This window comes from Haematobia irritans, chromosome 5, assembly GCF_050003625.1.
Source record: "Haematobia irritans isolate KBUSLIRL chromosome 5, ASM5000362v1, whole genome shotgun sequence".
Classification (NCBI taxonomy): Eukaryota; Metazoa; Arthropoda; class Insecta; order Diptera; family Muscidae; genus Haematobia; species Haematobia irritans.
The window spans coordinates 19,000,028-19,017,738 of NC_134401.1; the positions used below are offsets into that span (position 1 = coordinate 19,000,028).

Consider the following 17,711-nt stretch of genomic DNA (forward strand, 5'->3'; position numbering starts at 1 on the left):
TAGTTATATAGAAATTTTCTCAAAATTTTATTTTTTTTACATTTGTTTCTATAAAAAATTCTGTCTAAATTTTATATCTATAAATTTTTTTTGCAAAATTTTACTTCTATAGAAAATTTTGTCAAAATTTTATCTCTATAGGAAATTTTTCAAAATTGTAGTTCTATAAAAATAAAAAAAGAAAATTTTGTCAAAGGAAATTTGTCTATAGAAATTTTTGTAAACATTTTCCCAAATTTGTATTTCTATAGAAATGTTTCTCAAAATTTTATTTCTATAGAATTTACATTTACGGAGGAAAGTATTCTTTTTTTGGGTGTAGAAAACTCGGTGGGAATGGGACAAACTACAGCCGAGCCACTTTCATGCAGGTTGTACAAAATATAGCGCTATACTTTGTTACATTACATATCAACCACTCTGTATACTTTCAGTAAATAATGGTACCATTAAATCCTTATCCAATATGATAGGGATTTATCCTTTCAATTGGACCAAAGAGAAGAAAAAAAAAATCATTCATTTCTACACTAAAAAAGATGGCGCTGCACTGAAAAAATATTGTCGTGAGTTCAAAGATTTCATGTCTTTAAAATACGAATGCAAATTTTGCTTAGCATAGAAGACGCATTTCTCTAGTATAAAGTTTTTTCCTTGACCAAAGGTCGATAAACTTTTCAATGAAGTCGTATTGTCCTTATAATTAAGTGATTTGATTTAAAAATGGATATCATAACATGAAAGAAAAAATGTTTGGGCTAAGGTCAACTTGACTTTAATAATTTAGAAAAAATCTTTAAATTTAATGAAATTGTCTTTAAATTTGTTGTCTTTTTGCATCTTGACTACAAAGCAAAAAATCGTTCAAATATAGGACATGTTTTTCAACACTTTATTTTAAAGAAGTTTTTTACTTGAAACACAGCATAATTTCTACTAGAAGTCGAGTCTTAATTTGGAAAATAAAGTCGTCGTTAACTTGTTTTTAAAAGACTTTGATAGCATATGAAGAAAAAAAGCTGAAAAAAATTGTTTCCTAGAAGTAAGTACACAAAACCCGATTTTAAAAGAGAATTGTGTCTTAAAAGTATCCTTACTTGTATTCTCCGCTTCTTTGGCTCGGAATCAATACCAAATTTTTTAAAGTAAAGACAAAATCTTTGGAACCGGGTATGCTTTTTTTTCAGTGTGGACTATGCCCATTTAACTTTATTTTAGTTCATGGAAATGCGGGATGTTATAGTTAAATTTTCCCTTATCACGCCCAATCTTATAAATAGGAAATCTGTTTTCTATTCAGCCATAACCGAAAGCACCACTGTCGGTCCAGTACAAAAAAAAAATTCGATATCCTTCACATCGTTACCAGCCAGCTGCCAGCCTCAAAAACCACAGCAATATTAAATTTCCTTTCAATGCTCGTACTAGTAATGAAGTAAAAGTGGTCATAGTACTTCGATAGAAACTAAGGCAGTCATTCAAAGACTAGCAAAGAATGTCGGTAAAATACTGACCAGAGTGGTTGGCACTTTTTGATTTTACACTCAATCACTTTCTTTCATCTCTCTTTCACTCTCGATGACAGTCACTTTCAATATGAAGAAAAAAATTCTTTTCAATTTTCCTACACAGTATAAACTTCCTTCAAACCCCTAATGGCCCTCCTCTTGTTGGCACATTCAATTGAATTTCCATGTAACCTGTCTATAAATTTTCTTGATTTTGTTGGAAACTTACCCGCAGATCGTGATGGTTTTACTTTAGAACTTTTCTTTCTTGCTGCCTCCTGGCTGGTCGAAGAAGTAGTTTCACGTGAATCAATTTGCATGGCTTCATCGTTGTCATTAATTTGGCTCTTGTAAACTTTCTTCAAATTAATTATCTGCAAAACAAAAAACCCAGAAATTGAAATATTAAACACAAGTGTGAATAATACGTATTAAGTTTGGTTTAGAATATTTGGAAGTCGATATCTTTTGGGGGGCTTCGCACTATAGGAATATTGAGAACTTTTAATTAAATTAGTGTAATATGAGATTGTGCCGGGAGATTAATGCTAAGGATATGCAGGAATAAGAGGTTTCCTCAGGCGATAAGAGCTAGGAAACATGGGGAAGTGAAGTTAGAGAACGCAAAGCCCATACAAGCAACCCGGGCCGAGTTGAATGAATGGGCACGGGAGACACATAAAGCGATATGGAGTAATGCATCGGTGACAAGGACGACATTGCATGACCCAGAGAAGAAAAAGTATGGAGAACTACTCAAGGAGAGTAAGTCAGGAGGGCAGTGGGAATAATCACCGGGCACTTAGAATTGAGAGCACATATGTGCCGAGTAGGGGCAGTAGAGTACGATATATGTAGGCCATGTTTTGAGAACGATGGAACCTTGCAACACTACCTTTATCACTGCCCTACCTTTGCTAGGCAAAGAGTTAACCATAACCGTGAAGAGGGGAAACGGAACCTAACCCAGCATGGTCACAGGGAATGGAAACAAATTAGGGGGAGGAGTACCTGGAAAAAAACCAAGAGTACGCTGGAAAGAAGAGGCTAGAACGCACAACAAACCGAATATTGGCTCATGTGTATGTCAACCGACATGAGACTGGGAAACCTGGATTCTCTTTTCAACCTAACCTAAAAATAAAATACATAGGAGGAAGTTGGAAAGAGGAATACAATCTCTACAGCATCCTAGGTTAGGTCAGGTTAGGTGGCAGCCCGATGTATCAGGCTCACTTAGACTATTCAGCCCATTGTGATACCACATTGGTGAACTTCTCTCTTATCACTGAGTGCTGCCCGATTCCATGTTAAGCTCAATGACAAGGGACCTCCTTTTTATAGCCGAGTCCGAACGGCGTTCCACATTGTAGTGAAACCACTTAGAGAAGCTTTGAAACCCTCAGAAATGTCACCAGCATTACTGAGGAGGGATAATCCACCGCTGAAAAACTTTTTGGTGTTCGGTCGAAGCAGGAATCGAACCCACGACCTTGTGTATGCAAGGCGGGCATGCTAACCATTGCACCACGGTGGCTCCCAGCATCCTAATTCCTAAGCGAAATTTTTGGAATAGCCACATCGACATGGATTCCTGAGCAATAGTAACACAACTACAAATTTACAACTTTGCCAACCGTTTCACAGAAACGTCCGGGTAACAGTCGTAGGGGTAGGTAAAGCAATCCTATTCCTTCCAATAGGTTTTGAAACGTTCTCTCATGGCACTTGCAGCACAGGAGATTTAGAGTAGATATGGCACGCATTGAAATAACATACAGAAATGGAAGAATGCTGCAATCAGAAGTGAAATAGGGAGCCCATCCAGTACACTCCAGAATAATCCTCGGGAAGCGATCAATTCCATGAGTTATTATCGAAGCAGTAAGTCTACCTTCTTGTGAATTGGTATCCCAAAACAGGAAAGTTATAAAGCATATTAACTTTGGGAGCACGACATACGGAACATCCATTTGCCATCGTAAATGATTTTTTTTTAGAAAAACCACATCAACTTGGATACCTGAACACTAATAACGCAAGTACAACTTTATAAGCCATAGAAATCTTAAAATGACAGCCGTTCAATATAGAACCGTCCTCGCGACAATCATATGAGAAATTTAGAGTTCCACGCCGCAGAGACTAAAAAATGTTGTCTAGGTATCCTACGGCATTGCTTTACCTAGGGGTAGGTAAAGCAATCCTATCTCTTCCAGTAGGTTTTAAAATGTTATCGTATCACTTGCTGCATGGTCCTTGAAGACTTTGGCGACAAGTGTCGCGCATTGAAATAATATACAGAATTGTAAGAAGGCTGTCCTTAAAGTACAAATTTATAAGCCATAGAAATCTTAAAATGTCAACCGTTTGATTGCTGGTTAAGTATAATGGCAATTGTCCTCAGCATGATTTTCGCTAACACAGAAAATGGAAAGAAGGAAGAGAACGAAATTGAGTGTTATTTATTATTGACGTTTTCCAACGAAATGGAGACTCAAAAAAGAGATTGACAGACTTGGGACATTAAAGCATCATCCAAACGTTTGATTGCACATCGTTCCGCTTGTAGTGTTTTAAGCATACTAAAGAATTCGTTTTTGAGCGCGTAATATTTAGTAACATCGAGATTTTAGGAACTGCATAACATAGAGTTCTTCGAATCGACAGTTCCATCTATGCGGTTTCACCACTGAGATCATTGGAATTGTGTTTCCAAAACTAAGTTATGCGCTATACAGACTATCAGTTATTCCGGACGTCAGTGCTCGTGTCGAACATATCCCATATATTGTGCACATTATAAATCCGAAGGCATAATCGATATTGCTGCATGTTTATGGGATCGATAACACATTTACCGATTATTTAGTCATCGCCGAAAAGTCGTATTGATCCGACACACTGTAAGATTCTTTACAAACACCGACATTCCGTCCGGAATAACTGATAGTCTGTAAAGCGCATTTTTCGGATGAAAACTTCCACCATAGAGTTATTTGGAACATCACTTAGATCAATGCGTACTTGTTCCTATGGTAATGAACTAGAAAATAGAGCGATCATGAACAATTACCGGATCCCAAACTATCGCCTACATAGTACTACCTAACCCGAAGATTTTACCAACACGAATCTGCTACGAAACTTCACTTCCATCTTTCAGTTCTTCTTCCTAATCAGAAAGTAAACTTATCCAAGGTAAGGTTATGTTGTGGAGGATGACATCAATTCTTTAATCGAATTGATGTATACATAGACCACTATAGATCAATTGTGATTCCATGAGGTCATTTTCTAAACTCCGTCTTCGTGAGGTGGTCTTCTTTAAAGTTGTTCGAGAACTTCCATGTATCCGTCTTCTTTAAAGATGCTTAAAACTTTCAACCAGAGGATCTTATGAAGGCCACTATGTTCCTTCCTACACTTCCGCACATCAAGAGTCTAAAAGAAAACGTAGCACACTATCTTGTTTCTTCTAAAAGATAATGCTGAACTCTTGCACAGGAACCCAGCAAAAAAATTTGAAAGTTCTTCCAAAGGCACAACTTTAAAAGCAATTCCAAAAGATATACTCCCAAAGATGTTCTTTATTTCAAATACACAGGATGTTCTTTTAATACAATTATTTATATATCGCTTTTTTCTTATTTTTAATGGGTAAATTTAATTTTTTTTTGTTTCAAAAAGTTTAAAAACAGAAAATTCAGTGCAACGGCTGTTGAAATGGTTCACATCCGTCCTATGACAATCCCGTGTTAAATTCATCGCTTCTGCGTCAATTTTGTACTACATTTCACTACCTTTTTGGCGACGCTTTTTTTTACTGGGAAGTGGTACGATTCTTCCGCAACTTTCGGGTCGATATATGTTACCATTTACAAATATAACCATCTTTAAGACCTATTCTTAACATATATTTTCCAAGTGAATTATGCCCAGTTATAATGCCAATTGAAAACCTCAATTCCTATCTGTCCATAGCCATCAGACGTCCGCTTTATTTTCGTCCAATATCAACTTTGTTCGCAAACCCTCCGAGGAAACCCAATGTCCCCGACATAGTCCATCAAATTTGACAAGATTCCTGCATAGGTATGAAAATAGCGAAGGAAAAACGTTGGCAAGGACATTATTCGAGTGCTATCTTAGCCAGCACAACTGCTACTTAATTTTCCATTGTTCTACAGTGTCCAGGTACCCAGCACAGAATTACATTATGTGATTCAGTGAGAACCCTACGAACTCTCTACGATAGGGGCTGGCTACCTTAGACCTCATTGCCCAAACTGATCCTAAACTAATTCCGAACTCAAAATTACTAATGACTCGTATAGTGCTACTTAAACCGAAGCTTTTACCGACACGAAGCAGCCAAGAAATCTTGGAGCTATATTTTAACAACTTCAACTTTACCAACGGATCCCGATTATCTACGACTATTGAAATTCCCGAGCGTTTGTTTTTTTTTTTTTTTTGAGGAATACTCAGTGCATATAAGACCCAATTTGAGTCATCTCCTTCAGCCAGATCTACACTGAAGATTACGGAAAGATCTACTCGCCAGTAGTGAAACATGTATAGTTTGGCGTGTATAGATTGGTATTGATTGTTCAAAACAAATATTCTTTGGAATCTCTGAGTGGTTTTAATCTACGAGGGCAGTTCGTAAACTTCTTAGCCTAGCACAAAAAGCGCGGTGTAAACAGAAAAAGGTTAAGTGTTTTGGAAACTTCCATCTCTGTTATGAACACGTGTTAAATCTTCCTTCGATCTGGCAACTCCTTCATATAGAAACAGGTGTTCCAAAAAGACGCATCCGCAACTTTTTTACAATGGAAAAATTAGAAATGCGTGCTGTCATTAAATATTTACATAAAAAAGGTTTATCGGGACAAGAAATTCATAATGGTATGTGTATGCATACACAAGGTCGCGGGTTCGATTCCTGCTTCGACCGAACACCAAAAAGTTTTTAAGTGGTTTCACTGCAATGTGGAACGCCGTTCAGACTCGGCTATAAAAAGGAGGTCCCTTGTCATGGAATCGGGCAGCACCCTTGCTTAACATGGAATCGGGCAGCACTCAGTGATAAGAGAGAAGTTCACCAATGTGGTATCACAATGGACTGAATAGTCTAAATAAGTGAGCCTGATACATCGGGCTGCCACCTAACCTAACCTAACCTAACCTAAGTTTATGGCAACGGGTTTTTGGGACTTCAAAGGTATTTTAATGATTGACTATCTGCAAAAGGGTAAAACAATAAATTCAGAGTACTATTTCAACCTTTTGGATCAATTAAATGTACAAATTCGAGAAAAACATCCTGGCTTACAACACAAAATAATAATTTTTCATCAAGACAACGCTGGTGCGTTTAACAATGGCTAAAATCAACGAATTAAAGTACGAGTTGCTCAACCACCCACCTTATTCTCCTGATTTAGCTCCCAGTGACTTTTACTTGTTCCCAAATCTAAAAAAAATCCTTACTGGCAAGCGTTTTACCTCAAATAAAGATGCAATTACGGTTGTAAACCACTATTTTGAAGACCTTGAGGAAAACTATTTTAATCAAGGGATAGAATTGCTAGAAAAGCGTTGGAGTAAGTGTATTGAAGTTTCAGGAGATTATATTGAAAAATGAAAATAATTTTTGAAAAATTAACTATTCTCTTTCATTGATAGGCTAAGAAGTTTCCGAACCGCCCTCGTACGTCCTATGTCTTGTTCTAGATTGAGTTAAGATTTTAAATATTCTAGATGTAAGTTCTTATTCAATAAAGAAATTTGGAACTCAAGCAGAAAAGAAGGTTTTGTGATGGAGATCACTGCAAATGTTGTCAATGACAATTGGTATTTGGTTATGACATATGGTATTTTTTCAATAATGTCAGAGTTTCCTAACCATTTCTCCACTAAAAGGTTAAGAAAAGCATTTTAAAGTTAATTTGGCGAACTTTTATCCAGTTTGAGTGGATTCAATTAAAAGGCAGCAAATTGTGTATCATTTGCAAAACAATACATGAAATTCGAAACTTTTTCAATTAGAATTGAATTCAATGGCTTAAGGGAAATGCGTATCAATGACAGTGATATGCAAATGATTTTCCAATCTCAATGGTATTTGTTTATATCAATAGAGAACAAAAAGAAATTCCGTATAAAACTAAACTAAATCCATTAACCATAGTGCATGCAACACATGTTGCATTCTCAATTTCAATCATTTCACCTTACCGATTCTTCAAAGAGTTGTACATACCTTTTGTTCGATTTGTTTTTTATTATCCAATTTTTTGGATTTCTCTGCATTTGCATGTTTTATCTGTTCTACAATGCAAGTGGATATGGCATCACATGAATCAACCCAATCCTGCAAAGTTTTTGCTATCTTTGTAGTATAACCTGGGGGTATATCACGACCCTGTGCATAATCGATTTCCAAGAAGCGATTATTCTGAAACAATTTGCCATGAATGATATCTGCAATGAAACAAAAAAACAAGACAAAGAACAATTTAGCTTAGATATTCATGTGTATACATATGTTCAGATATATCAGAAAGAATTATTAGACAAGGTTATTTTCCCTAGACGACAAAGAGTTTAGAAAAATATAAATAGAACCATGGAAATTTTATAGTCATCAATGGAGGGGATGCTTTACATATGGCTGTGGTGTGAATATCATTGTATGGAAATGAAACAAAACGAAATCAAAACGCGAATCTTATTGACTTTTAACAATATTAATAACGTGGCGAAGGATTTGCCTCCAAAAGAGAAATAAACTCAATCCTATAACTCACAAGAGGATAACAATAATGACAGAATAAAGAGGGTATTAGTCTACATAGTGGTGACCCCGCCCGACATTAGACTTTACTTGTGCCACTTTTTTCAAATGAGTAACATGATTAAAATCAACAATTGCCGCCTGTACAATTTTAAAACTCTTAATGCCTTACAACTACAAACTTTCCTTTATGCCATTTACCAATTCTATAAGAATCTCTCATTAGGAAACTGCAACTTCAATCTCTTTATAAATTTAAAATTCACAAACCCATTGTTTTAGGTGTGTGCACAAGCAATTAAAAGGACAATGCATTGCAAAACACTTCATCACACAATCTTAATTACATTTTTGTATGCAAATCCATGCTGCTGTTCTAAATGTTCTGGTACAAAGGCGTAAAAATCTTTGGATTGCGGAAATGAAGAGTTGTTCCTGACTCAGCAATGTTCTTCAATCAAGCAAAACATACCCAAGAAATTCTGCCCATCACAGCCACAACCAGGGCGGCTGCCAATAAAATTTCATGAAAAATCATGACTTTTTTCCGAAAAAATCGTTACTTCTATTATAAAACTTTTTGTTAAAAACAAAAATATTAGAAATAAATTTTTGCCAAAAGTTTATTAAAAATAAAATTTTGCAAAAATTTTCTTAGAAATACAATTTTGCAATCATTTTCATAGAAATAAATTTTTGCAAGAATTTACTAGAGAAAAATGTTCTATAGAAATAAATTTTTGCAAGAATATTCTATAGAAATAAAAATGTGCAAAAATTTTCTACAGTTATAAAGTCTTGAGAAAGTTTTCTTTAGAAATACAATTTTGACAAAGTTTTCTATAGAAATAAAATTTTGACAAAATTTTCTATAGAAATAAAATTTTTACAAAATTTTTTATAGAAATAAAATTTTGACAAATTTTCTATAGAAATAAAATTTTGACAAAATTTTCAATAGAAATAAAATTTTGACAAAATTTTCTGTAGAAATAAAATTTTGACAAAATTTTCTATAGAAATAAAATTTTGACAAAATTTTCTATAGAAATAAAATTTTGACAAAATTTCCTATAGAAATAAAATTTTGACAAAATTTTCTATAGAAATAAAATTTTGACAAAATTTTCTATAGAAAAAAAATTTTGACAAAATTTTCCATAGAAATAAAATTTTGACAAAATTTTCTATAGAAATAAAAGTTTAACAAAATTTTCTATAGAAATCACATTTTGACAAAATTTTCCATGGAAATAAAATGTTGACAAAATTTTCTACAGAAATAAAATTTTGACAAAATTTTCAATAGAAATAAAATTTTTACAAAATTTTCTATAGAAATAAAATTTTGACAAAATTTTCAATAGAAATTAAATTTTGACAAAATTTTCTATAGAAATAAAATGTTGACAAAATTTTCTATAGAAATAAAATTTTGACAAAATTTTCTATAGAAATTAAATTTTAACAAAATTTTCTATAGAAATAAAATTTTGACAAAATTTTGTATAGAAATCACATTTTGACCAAATTTTCCATGGAAATAAAATTTTGACAAAATTTTCTATAGAAATAGAATTTTGACAAAATTTCCTATAGAAATAAAATTTTTACAAAATTTTCCATAGAAATAAAATTCAGACAAAATTTCTATAGAAATAAAATTTTGACAAAATTTTCTATAGAAACAAAATTTTGACAAAATTTTCTATAGAAATAAAATTTTGACAAAATTTTCTATAGAAATAAAATTTTGACAAAATTTGCTATAGAAATAAAATTTTGACAAAATTTTCTATAGAAATAGAATTTTGACAAAATTTTCTATAGAAATAAAATTTTTACAAAATTTTCTATAGAAATAAAATTTTTACAAAATTTTCCATAGAAATAAAATTTTTACAAAATTTTCCATAGAAATAAAATTTTGACAAAATTTTCTATAAAAATAACATTTTGACAAAATTTTCTATAGAAAAAAATTTGCAAAACTTTCCTACAAAAATAAAATTTTGACAAAATTTTCTATCACAAAAATGTTGACAAAATTTTCTATAGAAATAAAATTTTGACAAAGTTTTCTATAGAAATAAAATTTTGACAAAATTTTCTATAGAAATAAAATTTTTACAAAATTTTCTATAGAAATAAAATTTTTACAAAATTTTCCATAGAAATAAAATGTTTACAAATTTTTCCATAGAAATAAAATGTTGACAAAATTTACTATAGAAATCAAATGTTAACAAAATTTTCTATATAAATAAAATTTTTGACAAAATTTTCTATAGAAATAAAATTTTGACAAATTTTCTGTGGATAATAAATTTTAACAAAATTTTCTATAAGAATAAAATTTTGACAAAATTTGCTATAGAAATAAAATTTTGACAAACTTTTCTATAGAAATAAAATTTTGACAAAATTTGCTATAGAAATAAAATTTTGACAAAATTTTCTATATAAATAACATGTTGGCAAACTTTTCTATAGAAATAAAATTTTGACAAAATTTTCTATAGAAATAAAATTTTGACAAAATTTTCTATAGAAATAAAATTTTGACAAAATTTTCTATAGAAATAAAATTTTGACAAAATTTTCTATAGAAATAAAATTTTGACAAAATTTTCTATAAATATAGAATTTTGACAAAATTTTCTATAGAAACAAAATTTTGACAAAATTTTCTATAGAAATAAAATTTTGACAAAATTTACTACAGAAATAAAATTTTGACAAAATTTTCTATAGAAATAAAATTTTTAAAAAAATTTCCATAGACATAAAATTTTTACACAATTTTCCATAGAAATAAAATTTTGACAAAATTTTCTATAAATATAAAATTTTGACAAAATTTTCTATAAATATAAAATTTTGACAAAATTTTCTATAGAAATAAAATTTTGACAAAATTTTCTATAGAAATAAAATTTTGACAAAATTTTCTATAGAAAATTTTCTATAGAAATAAAATTTTGACAAAATTTTCTATAGAAATAAAATTTTGTAAAAATTTTCTATAGAAATAAAATTTTGACAAAATTTTGTATAGAAAGAAAATGTTGACAAAATTTTCTATAGAATAAGATTTTGACAAAATTTTCTAAGAAATAAAATTTTGACAACATTTTCTATAGAAATGAAATTTTGACAAAATTTTCTATAGAAATAAAATTTTGCAAAATTTTCTATAGAAATAAAATGTTGACAAAATTTTCTATAGAAATTAAATTTTAACAAAATTTTCTATAGAAATAAAATTTTGACAAAATTTTCTATAGAAATAAAATTTTGACAAAATTTTCTATAGAAATAAAATTTTAACAAAATTTTCTATAGAAATAAAATTTTGACAAAATTTTCTATAAAAATAAAATTTTGACAAAATTTTCTATAAAAATAAAATTTTGACAAAATTTTCTATAGAAATAAAATTTTGACAAAATTTTCTATAGACATAAAATTTTGACAAAATTTTCTATAGAAATAAAATTTTGACATAATTTTCTATAGAAATAAAATTTTGGCAAAATCTTCTATAGAAATAAAATTTTTAAAAAATTTTCCATAGAAATAAAATGTGACAAAATTTTCTATAAAAATAAAATTTTGACGAAATTTTCAATAGAAATTAAATTTTGAAAACCTGTTCTATAGAAACAAAATTTTATTATAAATTTAAGATAAAATAGTTATTTCGAATAAAACTAAATTTTTTATATACTAACCACAAAAATCTGATCAACAACTTCAAAATAATTTTTTTTTGTTAACTTGTAGATTTTTGGTAAAAATTTTTTCAAATTTTGGTGGATTATTTTTGGCACGAGTAGCAGCCGTGATACTAATACTGTAGGTGTAAAATGAGATATAGCTCCTACATGTAGAAATCTTTAGCAGAAACTGGGCACAAGTAGTTACCCAGATTTGGCTTGCAGAGCCTTTTGGAGGAACAAATTTCATCAGATCCCGTGGAAATTCAGTGTGTATTAATGCTCAGGGAAGGCCCCTGAATCGATCCAGCCATGTCCGTCTGTTGGTGAACCAATTTTTATGATCAAAGACTAGGTCGCAGTTTTAGTCCAATCGACTTCAATTTTGGTACAAGTATGTGTTTTTGGGTCAGTATGGAAGAAATCGGTTCATATTTAGATATAGTTCCCATATATATCTTTCGCCATATATGCACTTATATGGATTCAGAAGCCAGAGTCTTAGCCTGATTTACGTGAAATTGTTCACATGGAGTAGCATTCTAACCATGCACGCCAAATTTGAAATTAGTTCAGTTTTAGATATATCTTTCGCCCGATTTATATTCATATGACTACACACACACAAAAATTGTTTTTCTAATTCAAACACGAAATTAATTGATCCAATTGATTTTTTAATTGAATGTCTTCAATCACGAAAATGATAGTATCAATCACAGTTGTAATTGGCCCCAAAAAATTGCTTGATTAACAAATGATTTCATTAGCAAATTTCAATTATTTTTTTTTTGTTTTAATTTAATTGATGTTGAATGCAGAACTCAATTAATTTTTTAATTAAAAACGTATATATTTTTAATTACTTTCTTAATTGACCTAGTATTTTTAGTTTGATTAAAAAAATTATTTTTTGAAATAAATTTTTATTTAAAAACTAAAAAAAAATCCATCACTTTTTTAACTGATTTAGTCTTTCGAGTTTGGTTAAAAAGTTAATTGTATCATTTAATTTTTTAATTGAAAAATTTTTCAACTTCAATTAACTTTTTAATTGGAAATATTTTGGTGATATTTTTTCCTGTGTATATGGTCATTTAAAGCATTTGCTACTAAGCATCATTGATGCTCTTCTGTGTGTCTGAAACTACAATGACATGAACAACTTCATTTCTCAATGATAAAGGAAAGAGGAGGGGACAAATCGCTTTTTGACATGCAGAATTGAATACACAACAAGGTTGATGATGGTGAAAAATGTACTGGAAATCCAGCTATGTAGCATAGTCGACTAAGTGACCAGGACATGATGAGATAAATATGTATGTTTCTACATGTAAAGGGTAATTTTTTAGCTTTCGTCTTTTTGCCAAAAAAGTAGAATCCGGAAGCGATGCAAAATATGAGTAAAAGCGATGAATTTAACATGGGCTTGTCATAGGACGGATGTCCACCATTTCAACAGCCGTTGCACTGAATTTGCATCGATTTTTAAGGTGTGACCCGCATTCAGTATTTTGAATGTGATGGCATAATTGGACCGTACTTACTCAAAGATGACGCCAATCGTAACATAGCCGTGAATGAGGTGAGGTGAGAACTTGTCTTACATGACATTGGGGCTCACGCCACACAGCGTGTGTAACAATGGAGTTATTGAGAGACAAGTTCGATGAACATTTTATTTCACATTCGGAACCAGTCGAATGACGGCCTAGATCGTGCGAGTTAACGCAGTTTGACTATTTGTTGTGGGGCTGTCATAAATCGCATGTCTATACAAAACAGCCCGCTTCAATTGAGGCATTGAAAGACAAGCATTTATTTCTGAGATCCCGGCCGAAATGTGGCGAGGAGCAGTTGCGTTGAACATATAGCAAGCAAAAAAACAATACAAAAAAAATAGATGCCAAAAAAGTAGATTGGATCCCCAATTTGTCATCCGGAGGTACACTGAAACAACAGTGAACCCACCAGGAAAGAAAATTTTACTCAATTTTAGAAAAAATGTATTAATTTTTTTTTAACTAGACTGTATTAGAAACGCAGATGTCACTCCGATTTCACAAAAATAGGTTAATAATTGTTCTCAAATTCAAGAAAATTTATTAGACAAAATTATAATTTTTCACTTTTTAAAGAAAATTTCGTAGTTTGCAGGAAGAAGTTGGAGTTTAAAATTGCAAAAATGTCTTTAGTGCCATACGAAGTTTATAATGGGCGCATTTGAAGTAAATTTAAAAATTTAAAGAAATTTCATTCTACATATTGTAAGAAATTCTGAACTATTTTGTGCGAGACACGAATTTAGTTAATCTTTATGCTTCATTTATGTACGTACGCAAACAATTATTAAAGTCACGGAAATTTTCTTACAACGTAATAATTCAATGAACTAAAAGTGAATTAAATCGACTAACCGAATCGGATGAATTTTGCTCTTCCAAGGGGCTCGGGAGGTCAAATCTGGGAATCGGTTTATATGGGGGCTATATATAATTATGGACCGATGTGGACCAATTTTTGCATGGTTGTTAGAGATCATATGCTGACACCATGTACCTAATTTGAACTGAATCAGATGAATTTTGGTCTTCCAAGAGGCTCCGCAAGCCAAATCGGGGGATCGGTTTATATGGGGGCTATATATAATTATGGACCGATGTGGACCAATTTTTGCATGGTTGTTAGAGATCATATGCTGACACCATGTACCTAATTTGAACTGAATCAGATGAATTTTGGTCTTCCAAGAGGCTCCGCAAGCCAAATCGGGGGATCGGTTTATATGGGGGCTATATATAATTATGGACCGATGTGGACCAATTTTTGCATGGTTGTTAAAGACCATATACTAACACCATGTACCAAATTTCCGCCGGTTCGGATGAAATTTGCTTCTCTTAGAGGCTCCGCAAGCCAAATCTGGGGATCGGTTTATATGGCGGCTATATATAATTATGGACCGATGAGGACCAATTTTTGCATGGTTGTTAGGGACCATATACTAACACCATGTACCTAATTTCATACGTAAAAGTGGATCGATATGGCCCATTTGCAATACCATCCGACCTACATCAATAACAACTACTGGTGCCAAGTTTCAAGTCGATAGCTTGTTTCGTTCGGAAGTTAGCGTGATTTCAACAGACGGACGGACGGACGGACATGCTCAGATCGACTCAGAATTTCACCACGACCCCGAATATATATACTTTATGGGGTCTTAGAGCAATATTTCGATGTGTTACAAACGGAATGACAAAGTTAATATACCCCCATCCTATGGTGGAGGGTATAAAAATTTAATTAAAATAACTTCCTGTGCAGTTAAAATAGAGAACATCGTTGGAAGGACATTTTTGTAAGTGCTTTAGAAGTACTTCCATTTTTTTTTGCTGGGATATGTAAATAAGCAGAAATGTGAATTTTGGAGGCCAGGCAAAATCTTCCAATGCTTCCACAAACCCCATATTGAACACGATACATCGAAACTTAAATTCAAATGTTTGTGACATGATCGTATTTTGACATCAAGGAATAACATCCTAACTACTCCTCGAAATAAATCTTCTTATTATTATAAATAAAAAATGAAGTACGCAGTTTCAAATCTCACCAGCGCTTAATTTAGAAAGTCAAATGGCATATCTCCAAATCCCGGCGGGGGTGAAATTTTAACTTTTTTTTTATTGAAATTTGTACTTTTTTATTGATTTTCTATTCTTTTAAAAAAAAAATTAAACTTGCACTTTAAACGACCAAATAGTGTATTTTCTAAGACTTTTCCAAAAGGGCCTCATCAGAAGTGGAACAAAATTGTAGAAGGATCCCGGGAGTCGCATAAAAAGAAATGTTTGTGGAACAACTTCCAATTTTTTTTGTTTGCTGGGAATTGCATGAAATAATCTTTAGACATTAAATTATATAGAACGCACTATCGATTCAAATTAAAAATTCATGTATTTTTCTGAATTTTATTTTTTTTTTTTATTAAATAGTCCTTTAGCTCTTAAAAAATCACCCTTTGCTTAGAGAAAAAGCTAAAGTTTTTGTCAAACCTAGTTCTTACATGCCTTCTGCTATCATCATACAATGTTGAATATTGCCTAAGTAATCTTAGAATTTATTGTAAACTCTTTGCATACAACAGAATTTCCTTGAATAAAAAATTTAGGCAAACTTTATAATTTGACTATGAAAATTAATAAAGCTAAGTTTCAAATAAGAGAACTTATTTGAAGATAGTTTACAATGAAATCTGGAAGTAAAGATCGTAAAATTTTTGCATTAGTCTTTTTCTACACAAATAAAACTTGGAATACTACAAAGTCGTTTGGGTGTTTAAATGAATGAAATTGTATTTAAAGTTTTAGTTATCATGAATCCAAGTCTATACATATTTCTTTAGTTTTTTTTTTTTTTTGTTCTTCTATTATTATAGAAAGACACCAAAATTAGGTCACCTGGTCTTCACTCTAGTGTTATTAAAGATGAGTGTCATTCATTATTACAATTATTTGCAACTTTGGCATTTTTCATATACTAAGTTTAGAAGAAGAAAATGAAATCGTGTTTTTTTCTTCTTCTTCTTCTTTCTTGGAAAGTTTTGTATGCTGCAGGAAAACGAAAAGAGAAAGATTAATTTTTCATGATAAAATGCATATCTGACAAATACAAATATTTTAGAAAACCTGACGAAGCACAGAAAAAGAAAATGGATATTTTGCCGTAATGTTGAGATATTTAACAAAGGTGTTCTTTATTTTAACTTCTCTACTACTGATTCTTTAGGTTAGGTTAGGTTAGGTTAACATAGGTTAGGTGGCAGCCCGATGTATCAGGCTCACTTATAGCGATTTCGATTGGGGAAAAAGGTGCAACATTCTCGAAATTGATTGCCAACTATGAAGGACACTGTCATAGATTTTGGATCCTGTATTCCTCACAATATTATGAATTAGCAATAACTTTGGAATGACACTTTCATTTCAGTGAACATGTATTGAGGGAAAAAGTAGTGTAACACCAAGGCAACACATTTTTAGCGAAACGAAAACGCCCTTAGACTATTCAGTCCATTGTGATACCACATTGGCGAACTTCTCTCTTATCACTGAGTGCTGCCCGATTCCATGTTAAGCTCAATGACAAGGGACCTCGTTTCTATAGCCGAGTCCGAACGGCGTTCCACATTGCAGTGAAACCACTTAGAGACGCTTTGAAACCCTCAGAAATGTTACCAGACTACTGATTCTTTGCTGGTATAGTTCGTACAATAGAAAATTAGATTTTGCCAACTTTGAGTAAGATCGGTTGATGAATAAGGGATTAATGGCCAAATTTGGGAAAATCGGGCGATACATATATATGGAAGCTACATCTAAAACTGTCACATTTGACGATGATCGGTTAGTAAAAAAAGTGTCCCATATCATGCGATACATATATATGGGAGCTATAACTAAATTTGTTCCGAGTTTTATACCCTCCACCATAGGATGGGGGTATATTATTATGCGTCATGGTGAAATTCTGAGTCGATTTAATCATGTCCGCCCGTCCGTCCGTCTATTGAAATCGCGTTAACTTCCGAACGAAACAAGCTATCGACTTGAAACTTGGCACAAGTAGTTGATGTAGGTCGGATGGTATTGCAAACTGGCCATATTGGACCAC

The 17,711-nt window shown here is 31.8% G+C and overlaps 1 protein-coding gene across 1 annotated transcript in view; it reads right to left on the minus strand.

Moving 5' to 3' along the window:
- Nucleotides 1-17,711, minus strand: part of CSN7 (COP9 signalosome subunit 7) — a 165,692-nt gene that overhangs the window by 3,804 nt on the left and 144,177 nt on the right. Inside the window, exons 3-4 of the mRNA XM_075310315.1 lie at nucleotides 7,777-7,997; nucleotides 1,738-1,882 (exon numbers count right to left, since the gene is read on the minus strand). Of these exons, the coding sequence (XP_075166430.1) occupies nucleotides 1,738-1,882; nucleotides 7,777-7,997 (366 nt within the window). The remainder of the gene's footprint in view (nucleotides 1-1,737; nucleotides 1,883-7,776; nucleotides 7,998-17,711) is intronic.